Source organism: Myxocyprinus asiaticus, chromosome 19, assembly GCF_019703515.2.
Source record: "Myxocyprinus asiaticus isolate MX2 ecotype Aquarium Trade chromosome 19, UBuf_Myxa_2, whole genome shotgun sequence".
NCBI classification, from domain to species: domain Eukaryota; kingdom Metazoa; phylum Chordata; class Actinopteri; order Cypriniformes; family Catostomidae; genus Myxocyprinus; species Myxocyprinus asiaticus.
In genome coordinates, this window is record NC_059362.1 from 28,417,854 (window position 1) to 28,443,631 (window position 25,778).

At 39.8% G+C, this 25,778-nt stretch overlaps 1 protein-coding gene across 4 annotated transcripts in view; it reads left to right on the forward strand.

The window, feature by feature from the left end:
• LOC127456740 (zinc finger protein DPF3) overlaps window positions 1-25,778 on the forward strand; it is a 56,344-nt gene extending 30,566 nt beyond the window's left edge. Inside the window, exons 5-12 of one of the 4 annotated variants that reach the window (XR_007899877.1) lie at window positions 695-790; window positions 1,036-1,108; window positions 4,146-4,187; window positions 6,500-6,637; window positions 8,883-9,011; window positions 17,150-17,936; window positions 22,274-22,386; window positions 22,658-22,682. Coding sequence is in view for 3 of the 4 variants with exons in the window: in XM_051725286.1 (XP_051581246.1) it covers window positions 695-790; window positions 1,036-1,108; window positions 4,146-4,187; window positions 6,500-6,637; window positions 8,883-9,011; window positions 22,274-22,386; window positions 22,658-22,739; window positions 23,062-23,129 (741 nt within the window). In the remaining variant the exon portion in view is untranslated. Of the gene's footprint in view, window positions 1-694; window positions 791-1,035; window positions 1,109-4,145; window positions 4,188-6,499; window positions 6,638-8,882; window positions 9,012-17,149; window positions 21,059-22,273; window positions 22,387-22,657; window positions 22,740-23,061 lie in introns of those variants that run through there. The other 3 variants (XM_051725286.1, XM_051725287.1, XM_051725288.1) reach the window with 3 other exon arrangements.

A 25,778-nucleotide genomic window follows, 5' to 3' on the forward strand; every position in this document is an offset into this window, starting at 1 on the left:
CTGCAGTACTTTTTTTTGTACATCTACACTATGTAGTTTACATGGTCAATTCTCACACATTACATATTTACTCAAACTTTGAGTGTAAATTAGATTATATGTATTTTATTTTGCAGCTTTCTGTAATACTTGATTCTGATTGGTCACGGCATTCAGCGGTCAAATATGTTGGTATAATAAGGACTGCCAAACTGTATAACTGACTATTGACCTAAGTAGACCATTTTCTACATAGTTGTGGTAGTTTCATATCTCTTGTATCACTATGCAAGCGATCTCTTTCTTCTCACATAATAAAATAATTTAAACTAAAAAACAATATTTAATGTTAATTTATTAATTTAATTGTTTAGTAGCCGTGTAATAGGTGGGATGATGTAAAGTCAGTGTTTGCGTTGATCACCCTGTCTTGGTTTATTTTGTGGTTATGACTGGCTGACTGTATATTATCCTTTACTTACCTTATTCACAGCATATTTATTGTGTTTACTGTCTATTGTCTTTTAAACGGTGCAGGAGACACTACAACAATGTCTTATGTTCTTCGTTTACTGTGAAAGATCAGAGTGTCTAAGATTTCTATTGACCGATATGTTTTCTGATTAAATTATTGACTATGACTATTGTTTTCTGAAGTGCATTGATCTTTATATTGTCATAATTGTTTACCCCATCTGTACTTCATTCACTGCAGAGGGTGCTTGAGGCAGATGAAAATGGGGATGGTTTCCATGATGATGAGGATTTTGAAGTGGACACACCAAAGAGGAAGCATCGAAACAAAGGCAGGGTGAGTGATGAGCATGAGACGGAATCACAGCAAATAAAAATGAGAGAGTGAGAGCAGAGAGAGAGCGATAACATGAAAGAGCAGAACAGTTGTGATGATGAGTTTGACTTATAGAGTGTGCAGGGATGAAGAAAACTGAGATGGAGAAAAACTTTCCAACTTGCAATTGTTAAAATGAAATTAGTTAAATTAAATGGACATATTTGGAAAGCGATTAAGCATTATGTGATTTGCATGTTGATTAGAGTCGAGGCTCTGGACGCAGGCGAACAGAAGCGGTGGCCAACGATGATCAGGATAAACCCTACGTGTGTGACAGTAGGTGTCAATTTTGTAGACAGTATTACAGTATAACCTTTGTGCCTTAAAGGGATAGATCACCCAAAAATATAAATTCTTTCATTATTTACTCAGCATATGAGTTTGAAACGTCATGAGGGTGTTATTTTTTCATTGGAACACAAAAGCAGAATTTTTGAGGAACCTTAACGCAGCTCTTTTCCATAAAACCATATTTCATAGTGACTAGGGGTGGGTAAAAATATAGATTTTCCGATGCATCGTGATCTTCATTGAATGATCTCGATATTGTTATTTTACTCTATGCGTAACCCTCCACTACAGTGAGAGGAAATCACTTGCAACTGGAACAGAAAATCTTAAAATACATTGCTTAAATCATTTAATAAATGAAATGTATTTATTTGTTTTGGAAAAACATCACGACAGACCACTAGACCACTGCTGAAGCAGGCAGCGCATAGATGGCGCTGTCACATGGCACCTGTTACATTTGGCAGAGCTGTTCAGAATGGGCCAATCACAATCAAGTGTTACTGGAGGATTTAAAAAATATATATTTTATAGATACTGCTGTTGCGGATTTAACAAGTATGAATCCTTGCAACTATCAGTTTTAATTACAATTTACTCTCCAGAGTGAAATAATTATATGAGATGTAAAACGTTTTGAATGATTTGAATGCAGATCAATGCATTCAGTTTTGTGAGCCGTCTAGTGCCACCTTCTGTAAAGAAAGCTTTGTGTCTCACAAAATAGGTTATTTCTGACAACATTTGGGTCAATATCAAAATATGTTGAACATACATAAGTCATAAACATGTCCCTTGACTTTTTTAGTCATGAAAAAGTTTTCAAATAGTGAAAAAAAAAAACAATTTCTTATTATTTTTTTTTATAATTTTATAACCTAACCTTTAATGATATGAAATGGCTTGACTTGAAATTTTTTTGAAAATATATTTGAAATTGTTAATTGCCTGAAAAAAATCCTTGATCCCTTCATTTGGTACACCACTTCTATGACATGTAAATTTATTTGTGTATTTATTTTGTACTTATTTTTAATAAAAGCATTAGTGCAAGGCCGAAAAAGTGTGCAAAAAACCAAAACAAAATTATTATTAATAATTATAATAATTTAAAAAGAATGTTTGTTCCTTGATTTCATGTTATTGGTTTTATCAATGTTAAAACCTTTATTTTTATTTTTTTATTTTTTATGTTTAAAAAAAAAGTTATACAAAAAGTTGTAGAAAATAATTTTGAAGGTTTAAGTTCAGAGGCTGCTTAAATATGCATATAGTGATTTTTCCCAGCATGTTAAAAAGTTATTCACATTTTAACTAATATTTTCACACAAAAATATTTGGTGTTGTACCCCATTGAACCCTCAAAATGTGGTGTCGTAACCCATTTAACCCTCGTTAGTGTTAACTTAGTGTTAACTTGCTTCGTTCGTGAAACAAAATTAAATAATAAAAGAAAGAACAACAGCCAAGATGTCCTTTTATGAATAAAAATTAATGTCAACATGTTACAAAATGTTTACCCAAAACGTTTAATATTGAAAATTTCAATATTTTGTACGTTGGAAAGTCACAATTTTTTGAGAATGACCCATTTGCAATTTCAGTCAGTTCCTCACATAAATCTGTTGTGTGACTTAGAAAACATGGACAGCACATGAGTCATATGGACTACTGTTTACGGACCCAGTTATTGACTTTTGTTGGAAAGCGAAGTGCGTTTTAAGGGAGCACACTACAATTGTACATCAATTTCATCATGAATGAACCAAGAATAGTTACTGTGAGAATATGTAGTTAAAGATGCTCAGTGTTGTACTTATATTAACTGAATGGTTAAAATATTTTTATTTAAAATTAACAAAAATAATTTGTTTTAATGACATCTCGAGCATAGTCCCTGAAAACAATTTAAAATGTGCTTGAAAAGTCCTTGAAAGTCCTTGAATTTAACTTTGAAGCATCTGAATAAACATGTAACAAAAAATAATATATGAAATTTAATATCTTATTTATTGATTGAATACATGGATTTGTAAATTTTTAAAAAGCCAAAATGTGACCAAAATGATGAAAAAATAATAAACTATAATTAGTCAAATGAATAGTTTTGTAATGTAGTTAGAAAGTCCCCTGTTTAACTAACAGCATTAGCTGGGAGACAGTTTCTTTCATATGTAAGCAAAAGGGATATTATAACTGAAATATACCAATATGAATCGATATCGAATCGAAATCGAAATCGAATCGAGAGCTTGTGAATCGGAATCGAATTGGTGAAATCTGTATCAATACCTTAATGGTGACCACGAGATGTCAAATTCAAAACTAGCCAAAAAAACACCTAAAATCAACATACAAAAACAAAGCTATAGCATGGCTTCATAAGACTTGGAATATAGTGCACAATTAATTTATTTTTATTTTTTTGGAGCTTGTCAGATATGGTCGCTCATTGTATTGAAAGCTGTGTTAAGATTTTTCTCCATTGTGTTCCATAGAAAAAACAACAGCTTACCGGTTTGGAATGACATGAGGGTGAACAAATAGTTACAGAATTTTTGTTTTTGCTTTAATTATTTGTTTAAACCCTAAGCCTTCTTAAAAATGGTATCTAACTTTGTATAATTACTTGTACATTGTAGTAGTATTCTCTTTTCTGTCATCAAATTAACAAATACATTTTCATTGTCTCTGAGCTGTGTTTTAATCATAAGAATTTATTTTATTTTGACTAGTTCTGTTTGGATGTCCTTATTCTTTTAATATTTTTTTTTTTTTTTTTTTTTTTGGTCCTATAAAAAAACAAACAAAAAAACATCTTCCATTTTGCCATATGGTACCTGCCTGTGTTTCTCATCTCAGCATGGTGGTCTTTTATAATCTCAACAGCATGTGACTACCTGACAAAATCTCTCTGGAGGAGATACAGCTGCTTTGGGTTCCAGAGGCCTCTCTGAATGTAACTTACTTCCTGTTTTTTGTTTTCTGTCTCCTCTTTTGCTTTGTGTCTTCTCTGTTTCAGACAGATACAAACAAAAGCATAACTCAAAAACTACTGATGCAGGTATTCAGCCATGTTGTCATCTTCCTCTTGCTCAGATCTGTGGGCTACGCTAATGACAAGGCTAATCAGTTAATGCTTCTGTTGTGGAGGGATTATTAACATTAATCAGCTGGTTGCTTCTCTCTGTAGTTGCTGTTACACCAAATCATGATATTTCATACCGCTTGGCCAAAGCTATACCGCATGGCTAACAACACAGCATTTTTCCATTTACACTAAAATAGCTAAGCTAAAACACATAGCCTTTTCATTGCTGCACCTAGACACCTAGAATACAGGCCCTATTCTAGGTAATCCAACCACTGCATTGCTGGAACGATTGACTCTGGATGTGCAGTTTGCTCAAATGAATGCATGTAGTGGCTTCCCTTTTCCCCTTGACTCCTTTATTTTGTGCCTGTGTCCGACTATATGATTCGGCACAGTCTGTGTAAAAATAACATCTGTTACATCAAATATTTAAAGGTGAAGTGTGTACATTTTAATAGTCAATAGCATCACTAAATGGAATTGCTAAAATAATGACTTTTATTACTTTAGAAATAATGAGTTTTCCCAATTACTCCCCCCATTTCCCATTGGTTCTAAAACAGATAGTGCTGCCCCAAACTTACACCATTGATCGAGATAATGTTTTTGTGTCAGGCTGGTCGGTATGTTCAAACAAACAGAGCACTGTTTTTAAGTGCCTCAATGTTGACCCTTTTCAGGGAAATCAACCTACAAAAGGCTTAGGCAACCTACTTATAGTTGTCTCTGCGTGTGCATGTGAAGTTGGAATAGGAAGAAGTATTTTAATGTCCCAAGAAATTACACACTTCACCTTTAATAGAGGTGCACAAAGTAATTTTTTCCTCTTAACATTTTTTTTTTTCCCCTAAAGGAATTGTACTTTTGACAAATATGTTTACATGATGTACTCTCACATGAGATCAAGAAATAATGTAGGATGGGACTTAAATTATTAGTTAATATTATTTTTACTTACTTGCTCACTCAGCAGAAACATCACATTACGTCAGCAGAAAAGTCATTTCTGAGGTGGAGAAAGTTGTTACATTTTGTGTGTGTGTGTGTGTGTGTGTGTGTGTGTGTGTGTGTATATATATATATATGTACTGTACATTTTGCCCCCTTTAAAATAATGCAGAATAATGAATCATAATAATACTAGAAAAATATGTTAAATTAAATAGGGTATCTTTTTTTATGTTGTTTTTGAGGTAATTAAAGAAAACTATATTGAAAATGATAAAATCCTTGTAAGACAGACCTATGTTAATGTTTTGAAAAGAATCTAAATTCATTCATGTAATTTGGGTGAATTTCAGAACCTCCTACTGTAGTAGTGATCTGTTTTTAGATACATATGAATTCTTTCTTCAGGGTACAGTTGTTTATCCTTATTTATAAATTTTTAGTGTGAGCATCTATTACTGTTATTTTTAGAGTGAAAATATTGGACTTTACTTGCTAATATTGCAGTCTGCAACCCACATATGCTTGACATATTTACTGCATCCTGCTTGACCTGTAGAATACAGAGTTATCTCCAGGGGCAGACTGGCCATTGGGAGAACTGGAACTTTTCCCAAAGGGCCGGCCGCAAAACGAATGGGCCACGATAAGCTGAAATGGCCCGCCGCGTTATGCAGAACGGGCCACAAAACTGTGCCGCGATATGTAAAATCCCAGGCTGATTTCTCTTCCCAGTCCGCCCCTGGTTCTCAGTGGCATATGGAGAAGAGACTATGTAGTAGGTGCTGAGGTTTAAATAATATGACCATTTAAAATAACATGTTTAGTAACAGCAAGCCATAGTTATTCTATATCCATAGACACATCGATACTGTTTGATATGTCCTGTGTCTGTAATCTCATAGTGTATCAATCTGGAACCTGTATCTTGTTAAACATATAAGTAATGCATAGGCCCACTTTTGTATTTAAGATTCCACTTCTATCACATCTGCAATTTACAGTTACAGTCATTGCAGAGTTTGGAGCAATGCTTAGCAGCACCTGTAATTGTTCTGTCTGTTTAGCATATATCAGAGGGTGCTGAAGACTCACTGTGGGATTGCAGCGCTAATACTGTGCCTTGAACACAGCTCTTACTGCCATGTCTCTCTCAATGGCTAAGAACATGCTGTGTAGATTTTGTGATAGCGTTGAGCCTCCACTGCTAACCACTTTGTGTGAATGTGTTAGCATCACAGTTTGATTATTAGAGTGGCTTAGCATTAGCTGAGATTAGCTGAGGTTTTTTTCAGTAGAATGAATCTCATTGCAAATGATCTTCTATATCTTAGTTTGTGGAAAACGTTACAAAAACCGCCCTGGACTAAGCTACCACTATGCCCATACTCACCTTGCTGAAGAGGAGGGTGAGGAAGAGCGAGAAACTGAAATACCCCAGTCTCCTCCTGTCCACCCTGAGAACCACAAACGTAAGTTAATATTCATTTTATTGGTAAAACAAATGTTTCATATCTAGGACCTGTTCTGATACTCACCCAACTGAGAACATGTACTGTAAACCCTAATGATCAGAAGTAAGGAAAAATTTAATCATACAAATGAGAGTTTATTAACTTAAAAAAATTTATGTAACTGATTGCCTCAAATGTTTTAAGTTCTGTTAACTTATTAGGCTTTACAGTGTGAATTGCAGTAAAAAAAAATACTAAAAAGCTGTCTGTAACAGTTCGGGAAAGGAGGATGCGGGAGCCGAATCCACATTCAGCGAGACTTTAACTAGAACACAACATCAAACTGAAAACACAGCAACATAAAACAAACAAACACACACAGAGCGGCCGCGTGTGTCTCTCTCTCTCTCTGGTGTCCCTGGCTCTTCCCATATCTCCCTCCCACTGATTAGGCAACTCGGTGCCAGGCATGCATACTCACGGCCCGGCCACGCCCTCCTCTCGTCACACTCCTCCACCGCCCGATTCAGGCCGGGGCGCCATCCGGACTGGCTTACTCCCCCCCATCTCTGGAGGGGAGCCGCTGCCCTTCCAGCCGTTCCACCACCCGATGGTCCTCCCCGCCTCCTGAGAATCTGAGAGAGATGAGGGGAGGGAGGGGGAGAGAGAAAGAGTGAGCGGGAGAGACGGAGAGAGAGAGAGGAAAGAGAGAGAAAAGAAAACGCTCTTCTTCGGCTTCCGCAGGCACGCCGTCCACTCGGTCCTCAGCCGCTCCTCCGTCCCCAGGCAGACGGCAGCGGTTCCTCCGTCCCCAGGCGGACGGCAGCGGTTCCTCCGCCACCCGGCGGACGGCAGCGGGTCCTCCGCCACCTGGCGGACGGCAGCGGGTCCTCTGCTTCCTGGCGGACGGCAGAGGTTCCTCCGGCTCCTGGCGGATGGCAATGGCTCCTACTTCTCCTGGCGGATGGCAATGGCTCCTACTTCTCCTGGCGGATGGCAGCGGCGAGTTCTCCCGGACAGTGTGCCCTTCTTCCTTTTCTGGGTTTTGGCACCAGTGTAACAGACCAAGTTCTTAATGTGGAAAGGTGGAAGCGGGGACTGGGTGAACAATCCACATCAGACATTTATTGCTGCACTTTTCAGTGTCACAATAAGACACCGCTTTTCAGCAGTACACAAAAGGTTTGCTTGTCAGCACACACCACACTGACACGCAGATACACACAGACAGCTTCGTGCTTCTCTCTCTCTCAAACAGCGGCTCCGACTCCACCTTATCCCTCTCCCGGGTGATTGCGATCTTTCTCCCCCAGCCGTCCCTCATCACTTGGCCACACCCCCCTGCTCTCCGCACTGTCACTGAATTGAAATGCTCTTTATAGGCAGCAATTCTATTACTGCCCACTTTCGTGTGCCATAAGTAGCGCACCTCACGAAAACTGCAGAAGAGTCTTTACAAAGCTCCAAGATTTTGAATTAGCAATTGATACTAAAACCAAAATATTTGATGAAATAGTTCATTTTTAATTAGATGGAATTATTTTCTATTGATACTTTTAAGTACTGAATAAAATAAAATATAGGTTATATATAAAATAGACTGTTCTTCCATTAGGCTATAAAATAAGTAAATAAATAAATAAAATACTATTCTGCATTCTACAATTCACCCAGTTATATTTGAAATGTTTTAAATTTCTTTCAAATCCGTCCATCATCTTGGGTATTCCTCTATACTGAGCTCGTCACAAACAATGCATTGTGGATTTGCCTAATCTGGGAAAGATTTTGCAATGCTGCTGGAAAAAATTAAATATCTTATAAATGACCAAACGCATTCTAGATATGGCACAATAAATAAAACAGAATGCAGGTGTCTTGAGACACGTTTTAACAATTAAAGTTATTTTTAACTTAACAGGGCGTCTAAAAAATACGCCAATCTTGCGTTAGAAGCTACAAAAACAGCATGGCACAATGCAACAGTCAAAGACGTCTGTCTATTGCATGTATACATAGAAAAACAATTGAAAATCAACACAGATGAAGAAAACATTCAGTTTAAATGACCCTCTAAGGCAGCATAAATTTGCTACCTACTGTTTGGAATAGCCTGTCAGGTGTACTCGGTCTGGTGCATGCTTATGATGCCTAAAAAACTGTCAAAGTAGACTGCTCACAGGAGTTTGAAACAGAGCTGTTGTTAATAATATTCTGCTATGTTTCTCTCTTCTTTTTATTTTAATCTGTGCTATTTTTACAGCACAGAAAGGGCCTGATGGCACAATCATCCCCAATGACTACTGTGACTTCTGTCTGGGTGACTCCGGCTCCAATAGGAAGACAGGCCAAGCTGAGAAGCTGGTTTCCTGCTCGGACTGTGGCCGCTCTGGTGAGTCCAACTTCACTGTATTCTCTATTACTCACAGTTACAGTATCTGCCCATGTAAGATCAACAATAGTTTTTTCACCTCCATCTTGAATTCATCTCACACTGAGGGAGACCTATATTATGACATTTAATAATAAAGTTGATACCAAGAATAATTTTTTTGTAGATTTTACCAGATGCTAGTATTTAATAAATAAAAAACAAACAGTAAAGGTTGTCAAAGATGACATTCAGTGATTTATCTCTCTCTATAATAAATGGAAGAGTTTTCCCTATCTGTCACTCACTCGACGTTGTGTCAATGTAGTGACACTAGGGGTCGCTCTTGGGAGCCCCAAACACCTCTGATCTTTGAGAAAAGGCCAATGGGATTTGGTGAGTGAAATTTGCATGCCACTTCCCCGGACATACGGGTATAAAAGGAGCTGGCTCGCAACCACTCATTCAGATTTTTTCTTCGGAGCCGAGTGGTGCTCATTCATGAATTCATTCATTGAATTCCACTGCCGTTCCATTCACCTCTGCGTATGCTTTGGATATATGCCGCATTTCAGCGGTTTCTCCCCCTCGTGCACGAATAAGTGCAGAGAACGCCCCTGGGCGCTTCGACAGCTAAAAGAGAGTATATATTCTAATAATAAAAGAGTATATTTTCCTCTAAAAGTGTGGCACAGATGGAGAGCATCTTTTTAAAGATGACTTTCCGTCTGTGTATATTTCCTGGTTGCGGTCATTACCTCTCCGCCTTTGACGGCCACGATTGCTGCCTCACGTGTCTGGGCTAAGCCACGCTGAGACAGCGTTCGCGGATGGCTCATGCTCTCACTGTGAGAGCGTGACCATGGCAACGTTGTGGTCGTGGCTTTCCTTCTTAAAGGGGAAAGCCACGCCACCTGGCTCCCCGCCCCCCTCCTTCTACCTATGGGTACGAGGCCGCGTCGGTTAGCGCTGGGGATGATTTGGGGACCCCAATGGGAGTGGTTCCACTAGGTAATCCCCCACAGACCTCCCATTCCCCAGTACGCTCTTTTGCCCCAGTCGAGTTCTGGGATGAGACAGGTGGCTCGCCCCAGGGTGAGTTTGATGTCTCATTTGGGGCTCGAGAGCAGGAAGAGCTCTCGATCGCAGCATTGGGGAGCGGGCTGATCCAGTAGGACGCAGAGGACTCGACTGGACTCCCACCTTCGGGTGTGGTCGCCCAGTCTGAGGCCGACGTGGAGCTGGTGGACATATTTGCCCGGGCTGCTGCGAGCGTCGGGCTTGAGTGGAACCCTCCACCCTGCCCTGAGCCTTCACAGCTTGATGATTGGTTCCTGGGCTCAAAGCAACGCTCACGGCCGCTCCCCAATCGTGGCAGGCGCCTTTTACTGCCTGGACCCGACCTCTGAGCCTCTCCGCTCTCACTACCCTCGACGTTGGGGCGGCTAGGGGGTACACGGCGATTCCCCAGGTGGACAAGGCGGTTGCGGTGCACCTGTGCCCGCACAACGCTGCCACCTGGTGGACTCGCCAGAGACTCCCGTCCAAGCCTGTAAGTCCACGTCATCCTTGGTGACCAAGGCTTGCAGTGCCGCTGGACAGGCCGCATCTGCCCTGCATGCCATGGCCCTCCTGCAAGTGCACAAGGCCAAGGCGCTGAAAGAGCTGCATGAGAGTAGTCCCGACCTGGGAGTGATGCAGGAGCTGTGCTCAGCGACTGATCTCACCCTCCGGGCGACGAAGGTCATGGTGTGGGCTCTCTGGCAGGTGATGTCCACCTTGGTGGTCCAGGAGCGCAACCTGTGGCTTAACCTGGTCGAGATGAAGGATGCCAACAAGGTACGCTTCCTTGATGCCCCCATCTCCCAGGCTGGCTTGTTCGGTGATGCCGTCGAGGGCTTTGCCCAGCAGTTCTCTGCGGTCAAGAAGCAGACGTAGGCTATCCAACACATCCTGCCCCAGTGTGGCTCAAGGTCCCGCACCCGTCTGCTCGTCGCCAAGGGCGTCCCCCTGTGGTGACGACACCAGCTCCGCCGCAGCCCAGGCTGACTGCCCGGCCCCGGCATAGAGCCCCCTGCAGGAAGCTGATGCCCCCTGTCTCACGGTCCGGCGCTAAGAGCCCCAGGAAGGCTTCCAAGCACCCCTGAGACAGACGACCCAGGGAGTAAGAGGCCTGCTGGAATCCCAGAGCTGGTATACAGACCACTCCATCCCCCGGTGGGGGGCCAGGAGGAGAATCTTTTGTGTCCTTTGAATTTGATTTCGGCACATGCCCGAGAGGCTGCGGCACCCACATTTTCGAAGTAAGAGCGGTTTCCTCATTTCCTGTGTCACAAAGCCGGTTATCACGGCAGGCACGGCGCTACGGAAGCGGGTTCCCCGCCTTCGCGCGTTCAGCTGCGGCACACACACACCCATGCTCAGGCGGTTGTGACAAGTCATGAGGAAGTTCACCCTCCTCCCCTGTCGCTGACCGGTCCTATGGTGGGCATGCGGAGCAAGGTAAGTGCTTTGACCTTTCTCTCAAAGGGATGCGAGGCTCCTCGACGTGGCAACTCATGCTCCGCCCCGCCGCGAGGCCCCACCCGCAGGTACGTCAGATGTGATTGTCCCTTTGGTGCCCCTTCGCTCGGAGCTTGGAGGCATGGCTAGTGCTCTCCAATCCGTCGCGCTGGCTAGCCATGACAATCTGACTCGGCTATGCGATACGTTTCGCCAGGCGCCTGCCCAGGTTCAGCGGCATTCGCTTCACCTCTGTGAGGGGCGAGAACTCCACTGCCCTGCGTGTGGAAATCGAGATCCTTCTGCAGAAGGACGCGTTAGAGCCTGTCCCTCCAGCCAAGATGAAGAAGGGGTTCTACAGCCCCTACTTCATCGTGCCAAAGGAAGGCGGTGGGTTGCGGCCAATCTTGGACCGGAGAGTCTTGCACAGACTCCCGTTGAAGATGCTGACACAGAAGCGCATTCTGTTGTGCATCCAGCATCAAGATTGGTTCGCGGTGGTAGACCTGAAGGACGCGTACTTCCACATCTCGGTTTTACCTCGGCACAGACCCTTTCTGCAGTTCGCCGGTCTGTCCCTGTCGCCTCGTGTCTTTACGAAAGTCGCAGAGGCAGCCCTTGCCCCGCTAAGGGAAGTGGGTGTCCGCATCCTCAATTATCTCGACAACGGGCTGATTCTAGCTCACTCTTGAGACATGTTGTGTGCGCACAGGGACCTGGTGCTCAGGCACCTCAGCCAGTTGGGGCTTCGGGTCAACTGGGAAAAGAGCAAGCTCTCCCTGGTTCAGAGCATCTCTTTTCTCGGGATGGAGTTAGACTCAGTCTCTATTATAGCGGGCCTCGCGAACGAGCTCATGCGCGCAGTCGGTGCTGAACTTCCTGAAGTCGTTCAGGCGGAGAATGGCGGTCCCACTGAAACAGTTTCAGAGGCTCCTGGGGCATATGGCATCCTCAGCGGCGGTCATATACTCACGCCGCTTGGGTTGATGCATATGAGACCGCTCCAGCACTGGCTTCAGACTAGAGTCCCGAGATGGGCATGGTGCTGTGGCACGCATCGTGTGGCCAGCACGCCGATCTGCCGACACTTGTTCAGCCCTTGCAACAACACCTGCACCGCCAATCCACGTAACGCAGTTCAGCTAGTTGTGGCATTTTGTATAGGGACCCCTAGTGTCACTACATCGACACAATGTCGAGTGAGTGACAGATAGGGAACGTCTTGGTTATTGTCGTAACCTCCGTTCCCTGATGGAGGGAACGAGACATTGTGTCCCTCTTGCCACAACACTGAACTACCCGCTGAAATGGCCGGGACCCTGTCTCGGCTCCTCAGCACAAAACCTGAATGAGTTGTTGCGAGCCAGCTCTTTTTATACCCGTATGTCCGGAGGAGTGGCATGCAAATTCCACTCGCCAATTCCCATTGGCCTTTTCTCAAAGATCAGAGGTGTTTGGGGCTCCCAAGAGCGACCCCTAGTGTCACTACATCGACACAACTTCTCGTTCCCTCCATCAAGGAACAGAGGTTAGGACAGTAACCAAGACGATAGTGTTCTAAAATGGGCCAGAATACAGTAACTGGATGTTTTTGACTACAAATTAGAAGCACATAGATTACTCAGGTAGTAACTTTATGTCAAACATAGTATGAAAAGTATAGAAAATTTAGGATAAAAAGGGGCAGAAATGCATGCTGACATTACACACAGATCGTTCTTGTTTTTTTAAGTGGTTTAAAAGGGGTTAAAAGTGGACAAGTAAGGGGGTTGTCCAGTCGACAACAGAAAAACACCAAATAATCTAATTTATCTGATTTCCCAGAAATTATGATAGAATTTTTTTTTATTTGCTCATTTAGTTAATTAAAAGCACACAAACTGAATTATGTATGAATCCACAAAGAGAAATTAAGTATTTGAAAAATCTAAAATAAGTTTAAATCATTTTACTGCACTATCATGTCATGCATTAATAGTACAGTACGTCACCAGCTTGTTTGTGCATATCTCATCTTTTTGTGTTTTTTCGCTAGAGCATGTTTGTTTATTTGTTTTCTGTTCTTTTTATGGAATTTAGTTTGTTGATATGGTTTCAGCTTGGCAAAGGCATGTCAAACGCAGACTTTTATCCCAGACACAGGATAATTCTACTAGAAAGGCATTTTGATGGAGATTTACCATTAACAATGTGATTTAAAACAGGGATAGGCTTAATCTGTGAAATGGAAACCAGCACAATGGTTTAAGAGATATGAGTAATTCCACAGATTTGATGCAGTTGTTCAGAGCATAACCTGTATCAGCCGTGGTGGTTTTTTTTAAATACATGGCAATTATCATTTTTTTAATTAATAGCAACATGTGAGCAGAGCTGGGAGGGTTTAAATGCATTCCAATACAAATGACTAATGATGAAAAATGTAATCAGTAACCATCTAAATACCATAAAATGAAAGTAGCCTAATCTGATTTTTGTAGTTACCACATTTGCAAATAAAGATAACAGACAAGCAATATCAACTAGATGACTTACGTAAATGTCTTCTGTACAGCAACCAAACAATCTTACCAGGAAATGGCACTGTTTTATCTTAGATTGGTGTACGTTTTATTCAGTAATGGTCATCGCAATCAGTTTGGCTGGCATATGTATTAGTGGTTTGAGCACGGAGCCAGAGAGGTGTCTATTCCACAGGGTTTTTCCTGGTTCAAAAATGGTCTTTAGTGGTTGCTGATGTTTACAGTCATCCATATGCTCGAAGTTGGTTTATTACATAATTGCAATTAATTAATATATAACAATCAATTCATGTTTACATTGGATAGGAGTTATTTATCATCATTGAAGCATCTGGAACTCTTTGAATTCAACACAGAATTTTATAGTGCTATGTAAAATCAAACTAAACAAAATTTAGTTAATTTAATAATATTCTGTACCCATGGAAATACCACTTTACTGAGTTGGGACTGTGCTAGTGAAAATATTTGTTTCCTATAATATCAAACGTCATTCGAACAGAACATATATTGCTAAGGAGGAGGTCCAGACTTTAAACCCCCTTATGTATTTGCACTTATATTTACAGCGCAATGTTGTAAGCATAGGTACTACAATGGATGGCTCCTCAATACTGTAGTAAGGTTAATGTAGCTAGTCTTTCTATAAAAATAGTATTTGTTATGAAAAAATATTAGCCTAAACACATTTAGAATCTTGAACTACGACTGCCACAGTTGTAATAAAAATGAAGTCTAATAGATTCCACCTAATAGATTATTAAATATGAAACTATACATTTAAAAAAACAAATAAGAATGTAACCACTGTAACTACCTAGTAAGGGTGATGATGTGTAATTTGAAAAACCTTTATGTTGGCACATGGCCCAGTGTTATCTCTTCTCCTCATCCGTGCTGTTTAGAACGTCGAGGCCAGGGCCACTCCCTATCGCAGTTCATGTGAATCTGCCTTGGGAATTAAGCAGGACTTTACCCAGAATTGTAAAACACATTTTGAGTGTAATAGTAATCTGTTTACGTCCTTTTTAATATAACTGTAATGAAATAAATTTAAATTTGTTGTACTGATTACGATTTAAGTATTACGTTAGCATATGAGGTGCGTTTCTATTCTTAAAGGAATAGTTCACCCAAAATGAAAATTCTCTCATCATTTACTCACCCTCATGCCATCCAAGATGTGTATGATTTTCTTTCTTCTGCTGAACACAAATGAAGATTTTTAGAAGAATGTTTAGCTCTGTTAAGTACTCACAATGCAAATGAATGGGTACTGACATTTTGAAGCTCCAAGAGAACATAAAGGCTGCATTAATGTAATCCATAAGAAATCTCAGAAGCGATATGATAGGTGTGGGTGAGAAACAGATCACTATAGACCTTTTTCACTATAAATCTCCACTTTCACTTTCACATTCTTTTTCTTCTTTGTGCATATCACCACCTAGTGGGCAGGGAGATGAATTTATAGTAAAAAAGGACATAAATACCTACAGAGCGGATATATTCTTCTAAAAATCTTTGTGTTCAGCAGATGAAAGAAAGTCACATACATCTGGGATGGCATGAGTAAATGATGAGAGAATTTAAATTTTTGGGTGCACTATCCCTTTAACATGTCACATTGGCACATCAGTCATTAATGATAGGGACAGAAAACATCTAAAGGTTACTTTTATAACTTATCAAGGCAAGCAAACATCGAGCCATGGCATTTTGCAGGACAGATACTTAGATGATTTCAAACATAACGTCTAGTTTCGATGATTAGCTTTGGAAAATAAAAGTTTTGCAGAGTATCAAGGAGTCGGATGTGAATTTGAGAATATAAGCTCTAATATCTCTGCATTTATGATCATATTTGTTTCCAACAAATCCACTTGGTGTTGAAAAAACAACACATTTGTCTGATGCACACATTCAGGTGATAATGTGCATTGTGTTTGTAGGTGTAGATGTGTCTCCCAAACCTTACAGTGTGTTTATGTCTAGACATTTGACTGGTGATTTCTAGTGCTTTTGCTGGCAAATTTCCTTGAAAGGTCAACTATCCAACATATATTTATCTTATTTTTTCTTAAACTCTTAAAAGGATAGTTCACCCAAAAATGGAAATTCTGTCATTTACTTACCCCTCTTGTTGTTCCCAACAAATATGATTTTCTTTCTTCCATGGAACACAAATAGAGACGTTAGGCAGAATGTTAGGGACTGACAGCTTCAGTCACCATTCATTTTTATTGCAGCCTTTTGCTTTACTATAAAAAGTGAATGGCTAACATTCCGCCTAACATCTCCTTTTGTGTTACACAGACGAAAGAAAGTCACATGGTTTGGAACAACATAAGGATGAGTAAATGATGACAGAACTTTAGATTTTGGGTGAACTATCCATTTAATTTGCTTTAAAGTTCTTACTGTAAAGGGTTAGTTTACCCCAAAATTAAAATTCTGTCATCGTTTACCCGCATAACCCCAAGAATGTTAGGGACTGACAGCCTCAGTCCCCATTCAATTTCATTGTATGGAAAGAAGATGCAATCAAAGTGAATGGGGACTGAGCCTGTCAGTCCCTTACATTCTGCCTAACATCTCCTTTTGTGCCCCATGGAAGAAGAAATATTCAGATTTGAAGCAACTTGAGGGTGAGGAAATGATGACAAAAAATTTTTTGGGGGGGAACTGTCCCTTAAATTGTTTAGGGCATTATCACTTACCAGCTATCTCAATCATATGGACAATTTTATGTTGCTCACATGCTTCCATTCTTTTTTCTTTTTTCTTTCTTGGCTGTGTTATCCATTGACTGCTCATAATTAAATGGTATAGCAAGCACAGGGAGAGACCAAATTATGTATGCTTCAGTAATAGATTAATTTTATGATGCACAAAAAATGAACAGAAAAAAATAGTATTAAAGTGTATCAGCTTTTATGTACACTCACTGACATGCACATATCCCGGCAATTGGACATGCATAAGACATGCAAGACATAATCCCCTAATTTAAACATTGAGTATCTGCAAGTACTGCAAGTTGTCCAAGCTCAGAGGAGTGTGAGTCCTAGCTGACTGCAGTGTTACTTGTGTGTGTTTCCACTGTGATGCTGATATGTCCGTCATGCATGTCAGCTGATCGCGTCGGCGGGACCAGGGCGAAGAGGAGGACGAGTGGAGTTCTGGACATGTTCGGCGACACATCCGAAAGCGAGGCATCCACCTTTCATGGCTTTGAGGAGGACGACCTGGACGGGCTTCTGTCCGATGACAGCACAGGCTCACCTCAGTGCAGATAGACAAAGAATCGCAAGCACTGAAACTGAAAAAACAAAAAAGCTTCAGAGGAACTTTTGGCATGTGTCTGCTGCCTGTTTTTTTTATTTTTCTTCTTTCTGTTGTTTTGCTGCAACATGCATAATGGATTCGCATCTTCAGACACAGCGTTAACTTCAGGAATTGCTTTCAAAAGACAAGCTGCAACCTTTTCTAAATTAAGGAATGTTGTTTTTATTGCATCACACTTCTGTATACAGAGAGGTGCTAGTTATTGGACAGATGAGCCATTTCTTTCGGACTGTTTTCCGCTATGGAAATTTGCAGGGACATTACCAATGTGTGGACATGGATAACATATCACCATGTACTGTAAGATAGAATGCCACCTATGTGGAATTCACTTTTGAAATAGAAATTAAAGAATTGCAAACTTAACCTCAAGATTTTAAAAGGAGGAAATACTCAGCATGTGTCTGTAGGTCGGCAAGTGAAGAGGGTTTTTTCTCCTATCTCTGGATAAATACTATATTTGCAAAGAAAAGGGATCACGAGATTTGGCCCAGAGTCCAATGGAGAGGCAGAGAATGGGCTAAGGCCAGGCCCTGATTGGATCCAGAGGAAAGGCAGGACAGTTTGCAGAGAGGTAAGAGCCAATAGGCATTTAAATGTCCATCTCTCCTCCATTCTCAGGACAGCTTCTAAATAATAATTATAATAATATCAAATCAGTTTGCTGGAGGATACATGATACTTGGCCTCTCCCTAGTTGTGTTGGGTAACCAAAAGAAAAGAAGAGTGACTTATTGTAAGAATGGACTATTTTTTGTGTAACTTCCATTTACAGATCATATTCAGGAAGCCCTTAAAGCTGAAGTGTGTCATCTCTGTGCCACCTTTTCCACCAAACAGAATAGCAAAAATAAGGATGGTTTTTGGAACTCTCCTCCTGCCATTGGTCAACAAAACAGATCAAAACAGTCCTGGCCTAAACTCACTCCATTGGTTGAGCCAGTCAAGTTGTGTCGGGCTGGGGTGCGTTTCCCAAAAGCATAATTAGCCAGCTATGGTCTCAAGTTCCATTGATACCAACATAGTTCAATAATTTGGTGATTTCCTGAAACCGACCCTCCACCTGTGGTTAGACACAAGTGTAGTTCCTTGTTAGTTTGCTGTGTGGACATCATTTCACATCGATGAGGCTTCTGTATCTTTTATCCATATATATATTTCATTCTGTCAAGACTTTGACAATGTTTACTTGTACTTCAGAAAAACGGCTTATTTCAGGGTTTGCCAGAAAGTGGTGTTTAAACGTCACGTAAACGCAGATTCAGCCGTTTAAGGGATTTAAGGCTGTGAAGAGAAAGTGCTTTAACACACAGTTTCATTTAGAGAACCAGCTTATGTGTCTATGTTAATGCATAAGTGGCATTCTGATTGAAGAAGGCAAATGTGCGTATGTGCTCAAATGCGTCGGGGGAACTCCGAAGTCTGATTTAAAGGGAAACCCCGATTGCAGCACAACGTATCTGTCTCAAGTATCTTCTGGAGTATGTGTAAATGAGGTGTTATAATTTGATATCTGCAGAAATTATTACTCCACCCCCTGTGTAATGTCATTAACGACAGCTTTATATTGTTGAACCAACGTGGTTCGATTGACGGAAGTGCGACATAGTTACTACGGTTTTGAGAAACATTTGTGACCAGCTAGTTAATTTCTCCAACGATGCATCATACTATGATGAATAAGCAGTGAGTTAGGTAGTTGCACGGGAAACACACCCCTTGTCAGGATGCTCAAACAAACAGAGCAATGTTTTGGTAGCGCCACAGAGCCAATGTTGACACTTTTCCGGGTAATCATCCTATGAATGCCTTACTTATAGTTGTCTCTGCATATTAACATGGATTAGAGAAAACATTTTAACATCGAAAAAAATTAAACACTTCAGCTTTAAAGGAAGGTCATTTTTAAGGACAGGCACAACTGTTGCAAATGTGCAATGATTCTGATGATCTTATGATGGTAATGAAGACTTTGTTTTCCACATAAAATCGCATCTGGAATGTTCATGTCAGTGAAAGGATGATAAGAGCTTTGAGTATTGACTCCACTGTGTAAACTGCAAATAGTACACTGGATTGCAAGCACATAAAGCATCCTAAATTCAATAGGAAAATGCAGTAAATGTGAACTAGAAAGCAGAATACATGCAGTAAAGGCACAATACACATTACTTACTGTACAGTGACATCACCCAGGTAATATGGGGGTATTTCCTTGTATCCATTTGTATTATCAAAATGAGGTATATTTGCTCTTTAAAAGCTCTTCTATTTACTGTCACGGTGAACTCATCTGTCTCTTTTGAATTGAAATTGAAAAATGTTCATTGTTAATGCTTTCAATCTTGTCTCTATTTCAGGGAGTTCATTTTTTTAAAATAATAATATAATTTATTAAAATATTGTATAATGTACAGTATATAGGCCCACAAATTGTTGCAGGCTAAAAAGTGATGTTCTATAACAGCTCCTAATGCTATTTCTTCCAATGTCTATATCTAAGCTCTGAAAATGTTTAACATTTGAAGTTTTAATAAGCCAAAGTGCATCATGATTGGAGATGATGCTTGGAACTGCTTCTGTGTCATGCAGACCCATGGCCATCTAAACCTGGCACAAACCACACAAACACACAACACGTATACTTTATTGAACATGTCATCCAGGCTGTGGTAGGGTCCTGTTACCCCAAATGTCAGACTGCAAGTCTTTCACTGGACTTTGTTACTGAAAAAATATTAAACATTTTACTTTTTATGAATTACTCTTGAGTTAAGTTTGTTTCAAGGAAAGAAGACAAGAAACACTAAAAAAATGTAATTATATAGTTTGCTTAACTGTATCTTTAGGAGCATAATACAACTCATAAATAACAAGTGATTGTATGTAAGAGGTACACACATTTTTCTCTTAAAAATTTTACACTTAAAAAATATCTCTAAATGATACACACATGTAGCGGGTCACCTCAGGGGGCAGAATGAATACGATTCACTTTATCTTGGTAACCCCCCTATTATTGGACACTTTCATTAACAGAATAAATTAATATGACTGAATAGAGCATTTCTATAGTAGCTTCAGTATATCTAAACTGTTGCTTTTGCGTGATACTGCATCCATGCTGCTAGATCCATGCTGCTTAGTAAACTTTATGCCCAAGACTACTACCATATTGGCCAGTACAATATTAACTAAAAATTATTGAGTGAATTTTAAAGAATTCTTCCACATCATCTGAATTTTTAAGTATAAAATGGAACAAAAACATATTAAATCAGTCCTGTTTCCATGCACTTGCAAGAAAATAAAAGGCCACCTGGAATGTGTATCAAGACAAAAGATGCATGTCTAAATCCTGGAATAATATTCACAACATAATGTTGCATGTGAATACCAGGGACAGTGCCCGAAAAGAAGAAAGAGGCAGCAATGCTTATGAAACTCCCTGTAGGGAAAGAGCTTCTCATAACATCCGACTTCAAGCCAAGGCCCCAGATGCTTTCCAAACTGGGAGGACTGCACATGCTTTACTGGGCATCCAAGCGCGAGGAGCCTGCTGTTCTCACAATCTCATTGAGGAAATGAGCAGGTCGAGGAACTGACACCTCCCTAAGAGACAGAAAGACAGAGAGAGAGAAGAGAGGTTACAGAACCATCTGCCATTTTCCAAACCTGTGCTCACATGACCCTCTTTGTGTTTGGAGCAGAGAGCAGAAGGTGGAGGTGTTTAGGAAAACTGCAGCTTATTCATTCAACAAAGATTGTGTATAATCACTTGTGTGTTTCTGTTCATGTTCCTGTCTTTATTCCGTTAATTATGTCTGTCTGTCTTAGCCATAAGATGTAAACATTATACATGTTAACATGATTTTAGTATGATAAAATCAGTTACAGGTTTACCGGCATTGTGTTGTCATGGCAACAAATTTGCAATTTTGAATATGACTTTAAGCTGAAAAGGTTGGTAAGCAATTTTATCATACTAAATCATGTTGACATGTATAATGTTTGCATCTTGTGGCTATTCTTTTGAAACAGTGTGTATTTTAACGTTTATGGCTTGGCCCCATTTACTTCCACTGTAAGCATCTTTTTGTTTTGTTTTTATAAACAAGGGACAGGTCAAAATATATATATATTATTTTATTTTTTTGTGTGGTAATCGCCATTAAGCCACAAATACTGTCAATTGAGCTTAACTTGTATTGAACATGAAACATTCCTTTTATAAATGCTGTTAAACTATTGTTCTCTAACTAGTTTTGACTAATGCGTTAGCTAATGGATTTTTTTTTTCTCCCCTTTTCTCCCCAATTTGGAATGCCCAAATCCCAATGTGCTCTTAAGTCGTCGTGGTGGCGTAGTGACTCGCCTCAATCCGGGTGGGGAAGGACGAATCTCAGTTGCCTCCGCATCTGAGACCGTCAGTCCGCGCATCTTATCACATGGCTTGTTGAGCGCGTTACCGCGGATACATAGCGGCTGTGGAGGCCCACGCTATTCTCCGTAGCATCCACGCACAACTCACCATGCACCCCACCCAGAGCGAGAACCACACATTATAGCGACCATGAGGAGGTTACCCCATGTGACTCTACCCTCCCTAGCAACTGGGCCAATTTGGTTGCTTAGGAGACCTGACTGGAGTCACTCGGCATGCCCTGGATTCGAACTCGTGACTCCAGGAGTGGTAGTCAGCGTCAATACTTGCTGAGCTACCCAGGCCCCCATGTTAGCTAATGTTAATGTATAAAATATTAATGTAAATTGTTACCTAAATTACCTAAATGTAGTGAAGTACATTTATCATGGAATAAATGTAATAGTTGTTAATGACTGAATTGATTTACACTTCTTTCCATCAGATTGTTATTCTTTCATCCTGCTCTCTTTTTCCTCTCACACCAGGCCACCCTTCATGCCTGCAGTTCACAGACAACATGATGGAGGCTGTGCACACATACCAGTGGCAGTGTATTGAGTGTAAATCTTGCACTCTGTGTGGAACCTCAGAAAACGATGTGAGTTTTGAAATCCTTATATAGGAATATATAATCATCTCTTTCCTCATATAGAGCTCTTCAGAGTTTGAAGAGAATATGGAAATACTTTGTAGATGAACATGTCTCATCACTCTTTAAGAGTGTGTACATATGACATCATCGACACACCATTCTACCAATGTGCAAGTGTTAAATTTTGTACCGTTTCAACTGACCACCTCTTATATAGCCAAGTGTGTGTGTGTGCGCGCATGCGCTAACAGCTTGGTGATTTGCTTTGTCTTTGTAGGATCAGCTTCTGTTCTGTGATGACTGTGATCGAGGATATCACATGTACTGCCTCAAGCCTCCCATGACACAGCCACCTGAGGGTAAATAAGATCACATCACAGCAGCTAATAACAACAAAGTAAACTACATGATAACATAGGAAATCAATATGTTTCTTCCGAAAGTTCATGTACCCTGAAATAGACCCCATTCTGTCAAATGACTGACAAGCGCCACAAGGAAACTAGGAAGTAATTGCGTTCACATAAGCGGAATTCATTTAATGCTTTAATAATACACTGATTTACACTACAGACCGATACACAAATAGCCATGCATTTAGACAAATACATGTATATACATACTCACATAATGAGCCCACTTAAGTGGAGTAACGTTAATATCTCTGTATTTTGTCTACAGGAAGTTGGAGTTGTCATCTGTGTCTTAATCTTCTGAAGGATAAGGCTTCAGGTGTTGGAGAGCCATAAACATTGCAAGGAAGTCCCACACAGATACATGTACACATGCACAGCAGACTCAGGATGGAAGTTTATCTCAGTTTTCCTCTGTAGTTCTTCTTCTGTTAGTAGTAGTGTGAAGTGGAATAGCCTTCCTCTACCTCTACAAACAATTTCCTCAACCAAGTCTAGGCAATTGGTAGTCTACCTCGCAAAAATCTTGCTCGCTATGAATCCAATGGCAGGATTGACTACTCTTAAGTCCAGATTGTCCAGCTATGTACAACTATTAGTCACTATAAAATACTAAATAGTAACACCAGCACAACCACTACATTATCCCAACAGAAGCGCATAAGCTATTACCCGTAGCTATTATTTCTTACAATTGATAAAGCCATTAAATAGCAAATGTAAAATAAAAAAGCAATATTATGGTGACAGGTTATCTGCTCAGTTTCTACTGTACAGCTTTAATAAAAGCAAGCCACGGTCTTTGTAAAAAACATTCACATACTTACAATAAACTTCCATACTATGACATAGACACTCACCAGTGGTACAAAGCAGAACCTTTTTGTATTCCATTTTATTTTGTTTTTATTTACAGTTATAATAGTTTTTAATGTGTCTATTAAGTATGTAAGCCCACAGGATTTCTTGCAAATACATCTTATTTGGCTCGCACCAAGAGACTGCATAATATAAAGAGGATAATTGTGAGTAGATGCTTATTTTTCATACTAGGATCATCATTCAGGTAGCCGTTTAGAGCTTAGAATCCAACAATAATTGTGAATGCAATCTTTAAATGGCAAAAAAAAAAAAAAAAGTATATGGCAATGTTTCTCCATATACTGTATTTAAGCAGCACAGAGCTTTAACTTTGTCAGGACTGGAAAAGAATTCTGTGTTGAATAGTTCTTGTTTGTTCTTTTATATATATATTTTTAGCAGACAATTGTGTGGTTGCAAAATTCACCTATTATGCATTCCCTTGTGCTAAGATAACACTGGCATGCATTCCCCTGGCATCAAACCCGTAATTGTAAAATGTGAATGCATTCGACTGTTCAATTTATGTTACTTAGTGTTTGACTGATTTGGTTATGTTCCAGGAACATTCCAGTTTTGTGTGTCCTAGAACTTTCTTTTGTTACCTCCCTCTGTTTGGAGGGAAAAAAAAGCACTTCATACCTCTCTGTGTAAAACATCTGTTCAGTCCATTTTGCATGACTTTGCTCTTGATATATTAGCATATCTATTTCCATCTGGACATTCTCTTGTGTCATTCCCACCTCCGTCATCTGTATAATACATTAGAGGCTCTATTTTCAGAGCCATTTCATCAAGACTCTACAGATCCTCCGATCTGATGAATATTTTATCTATGCATTTTATCCATTTCAAGGGACGTTACATTGTTTTTGCAGGATGATTTCTTTACCAATGCAACAAGTGAGTGAGCCGTACATTAATTACTAAAATATTAGTAGTGACTTTTCTTAAAGAAATATGTTGTATTATGCAGTTCCAAAATTTAAAAAGTAGATACTGTATGTCTTTGTTGTTTAGAGTTCATTCTTTGCTCTTAGGTAAGACCTTAGAATACAGTAGGGTGATTTTTGCTTAGAAAATGAATGAAAAAAAAAAGACATTAAGGTTGTTCTCTGACAGCAATGATACAGTGTTTGTATTCATCTAACACTTCCTTGGGAGCAGCAACAGGAAGCATACGAATCTTAAGAGACAAGCAGCAGATGGCTTCTAGTCATAAAGTATAAATGCAGTTTGGAGTTAACCATAAGCATTTATTAAGTATACAAGTAACTGTAGTCAATTTATCTGTGTCATGGCTTGTTACAATGGCATTTCTTTTCTTTATGTAATCACTTTTATGTCATGTAAAATAATATTTGAATACTAGTTCAACAAAAAATGAAAATTCATTTACTCACCCTTGTGCCACCCTAGATGTGTATGACTTTCTGTCTTCTGCTGAACACACAAAGATTTTTAGAAGAATATTTCAGCTCTGTTGGTCCATACAATGCAAGTTAATGGTGACCAGAACTTTGAAGGTCCAAAAATCACATAAAGACAGCATAAAAGTAATTCATAAGACTCCAGTGGTTGAATCTGTCTTCATAAGTGATATATTGGGTGTGGGTGAGAAACAGATCAATATTGAAGTCCTTTTTTTTTCTTTCTTTACTATAAATCACCACTTTTACTTTCATATTCTGAAAGCAAACGTGGAGATTTATAGTAAAAAAAACAACAAAAAAAACAATTATTGAAATATTGATCTGTTTCTCACCCAAAGTGATTGCATCACTTCAGAAGACATATATTGAACCACTGGAGTCATATGGATTCCTTTTATGCTGCCTTTATGTGTTTTTGGACCTTCAAAGTTCTGGTCACCATTCACTTGCATTGTATGGACCTACAGAGCTTAAATATTCTTCTAAAACTCTTTGTTTGTGTTCAGCAGAAGAAAGAAAGTCATACACATCTGGGATGGCATGAGGGTGAGTAAATGATGAGAGAATTTTCATTTTTAGGTGAACTATTCATTTAAAGAATCCTCTGCAGTCAGAAGAATCATTTTGTATGTGTTTTTTGTTTTTCTTTTTGACCTAGTGTAATCTAAAATTTAATAAATAACTAAACAAA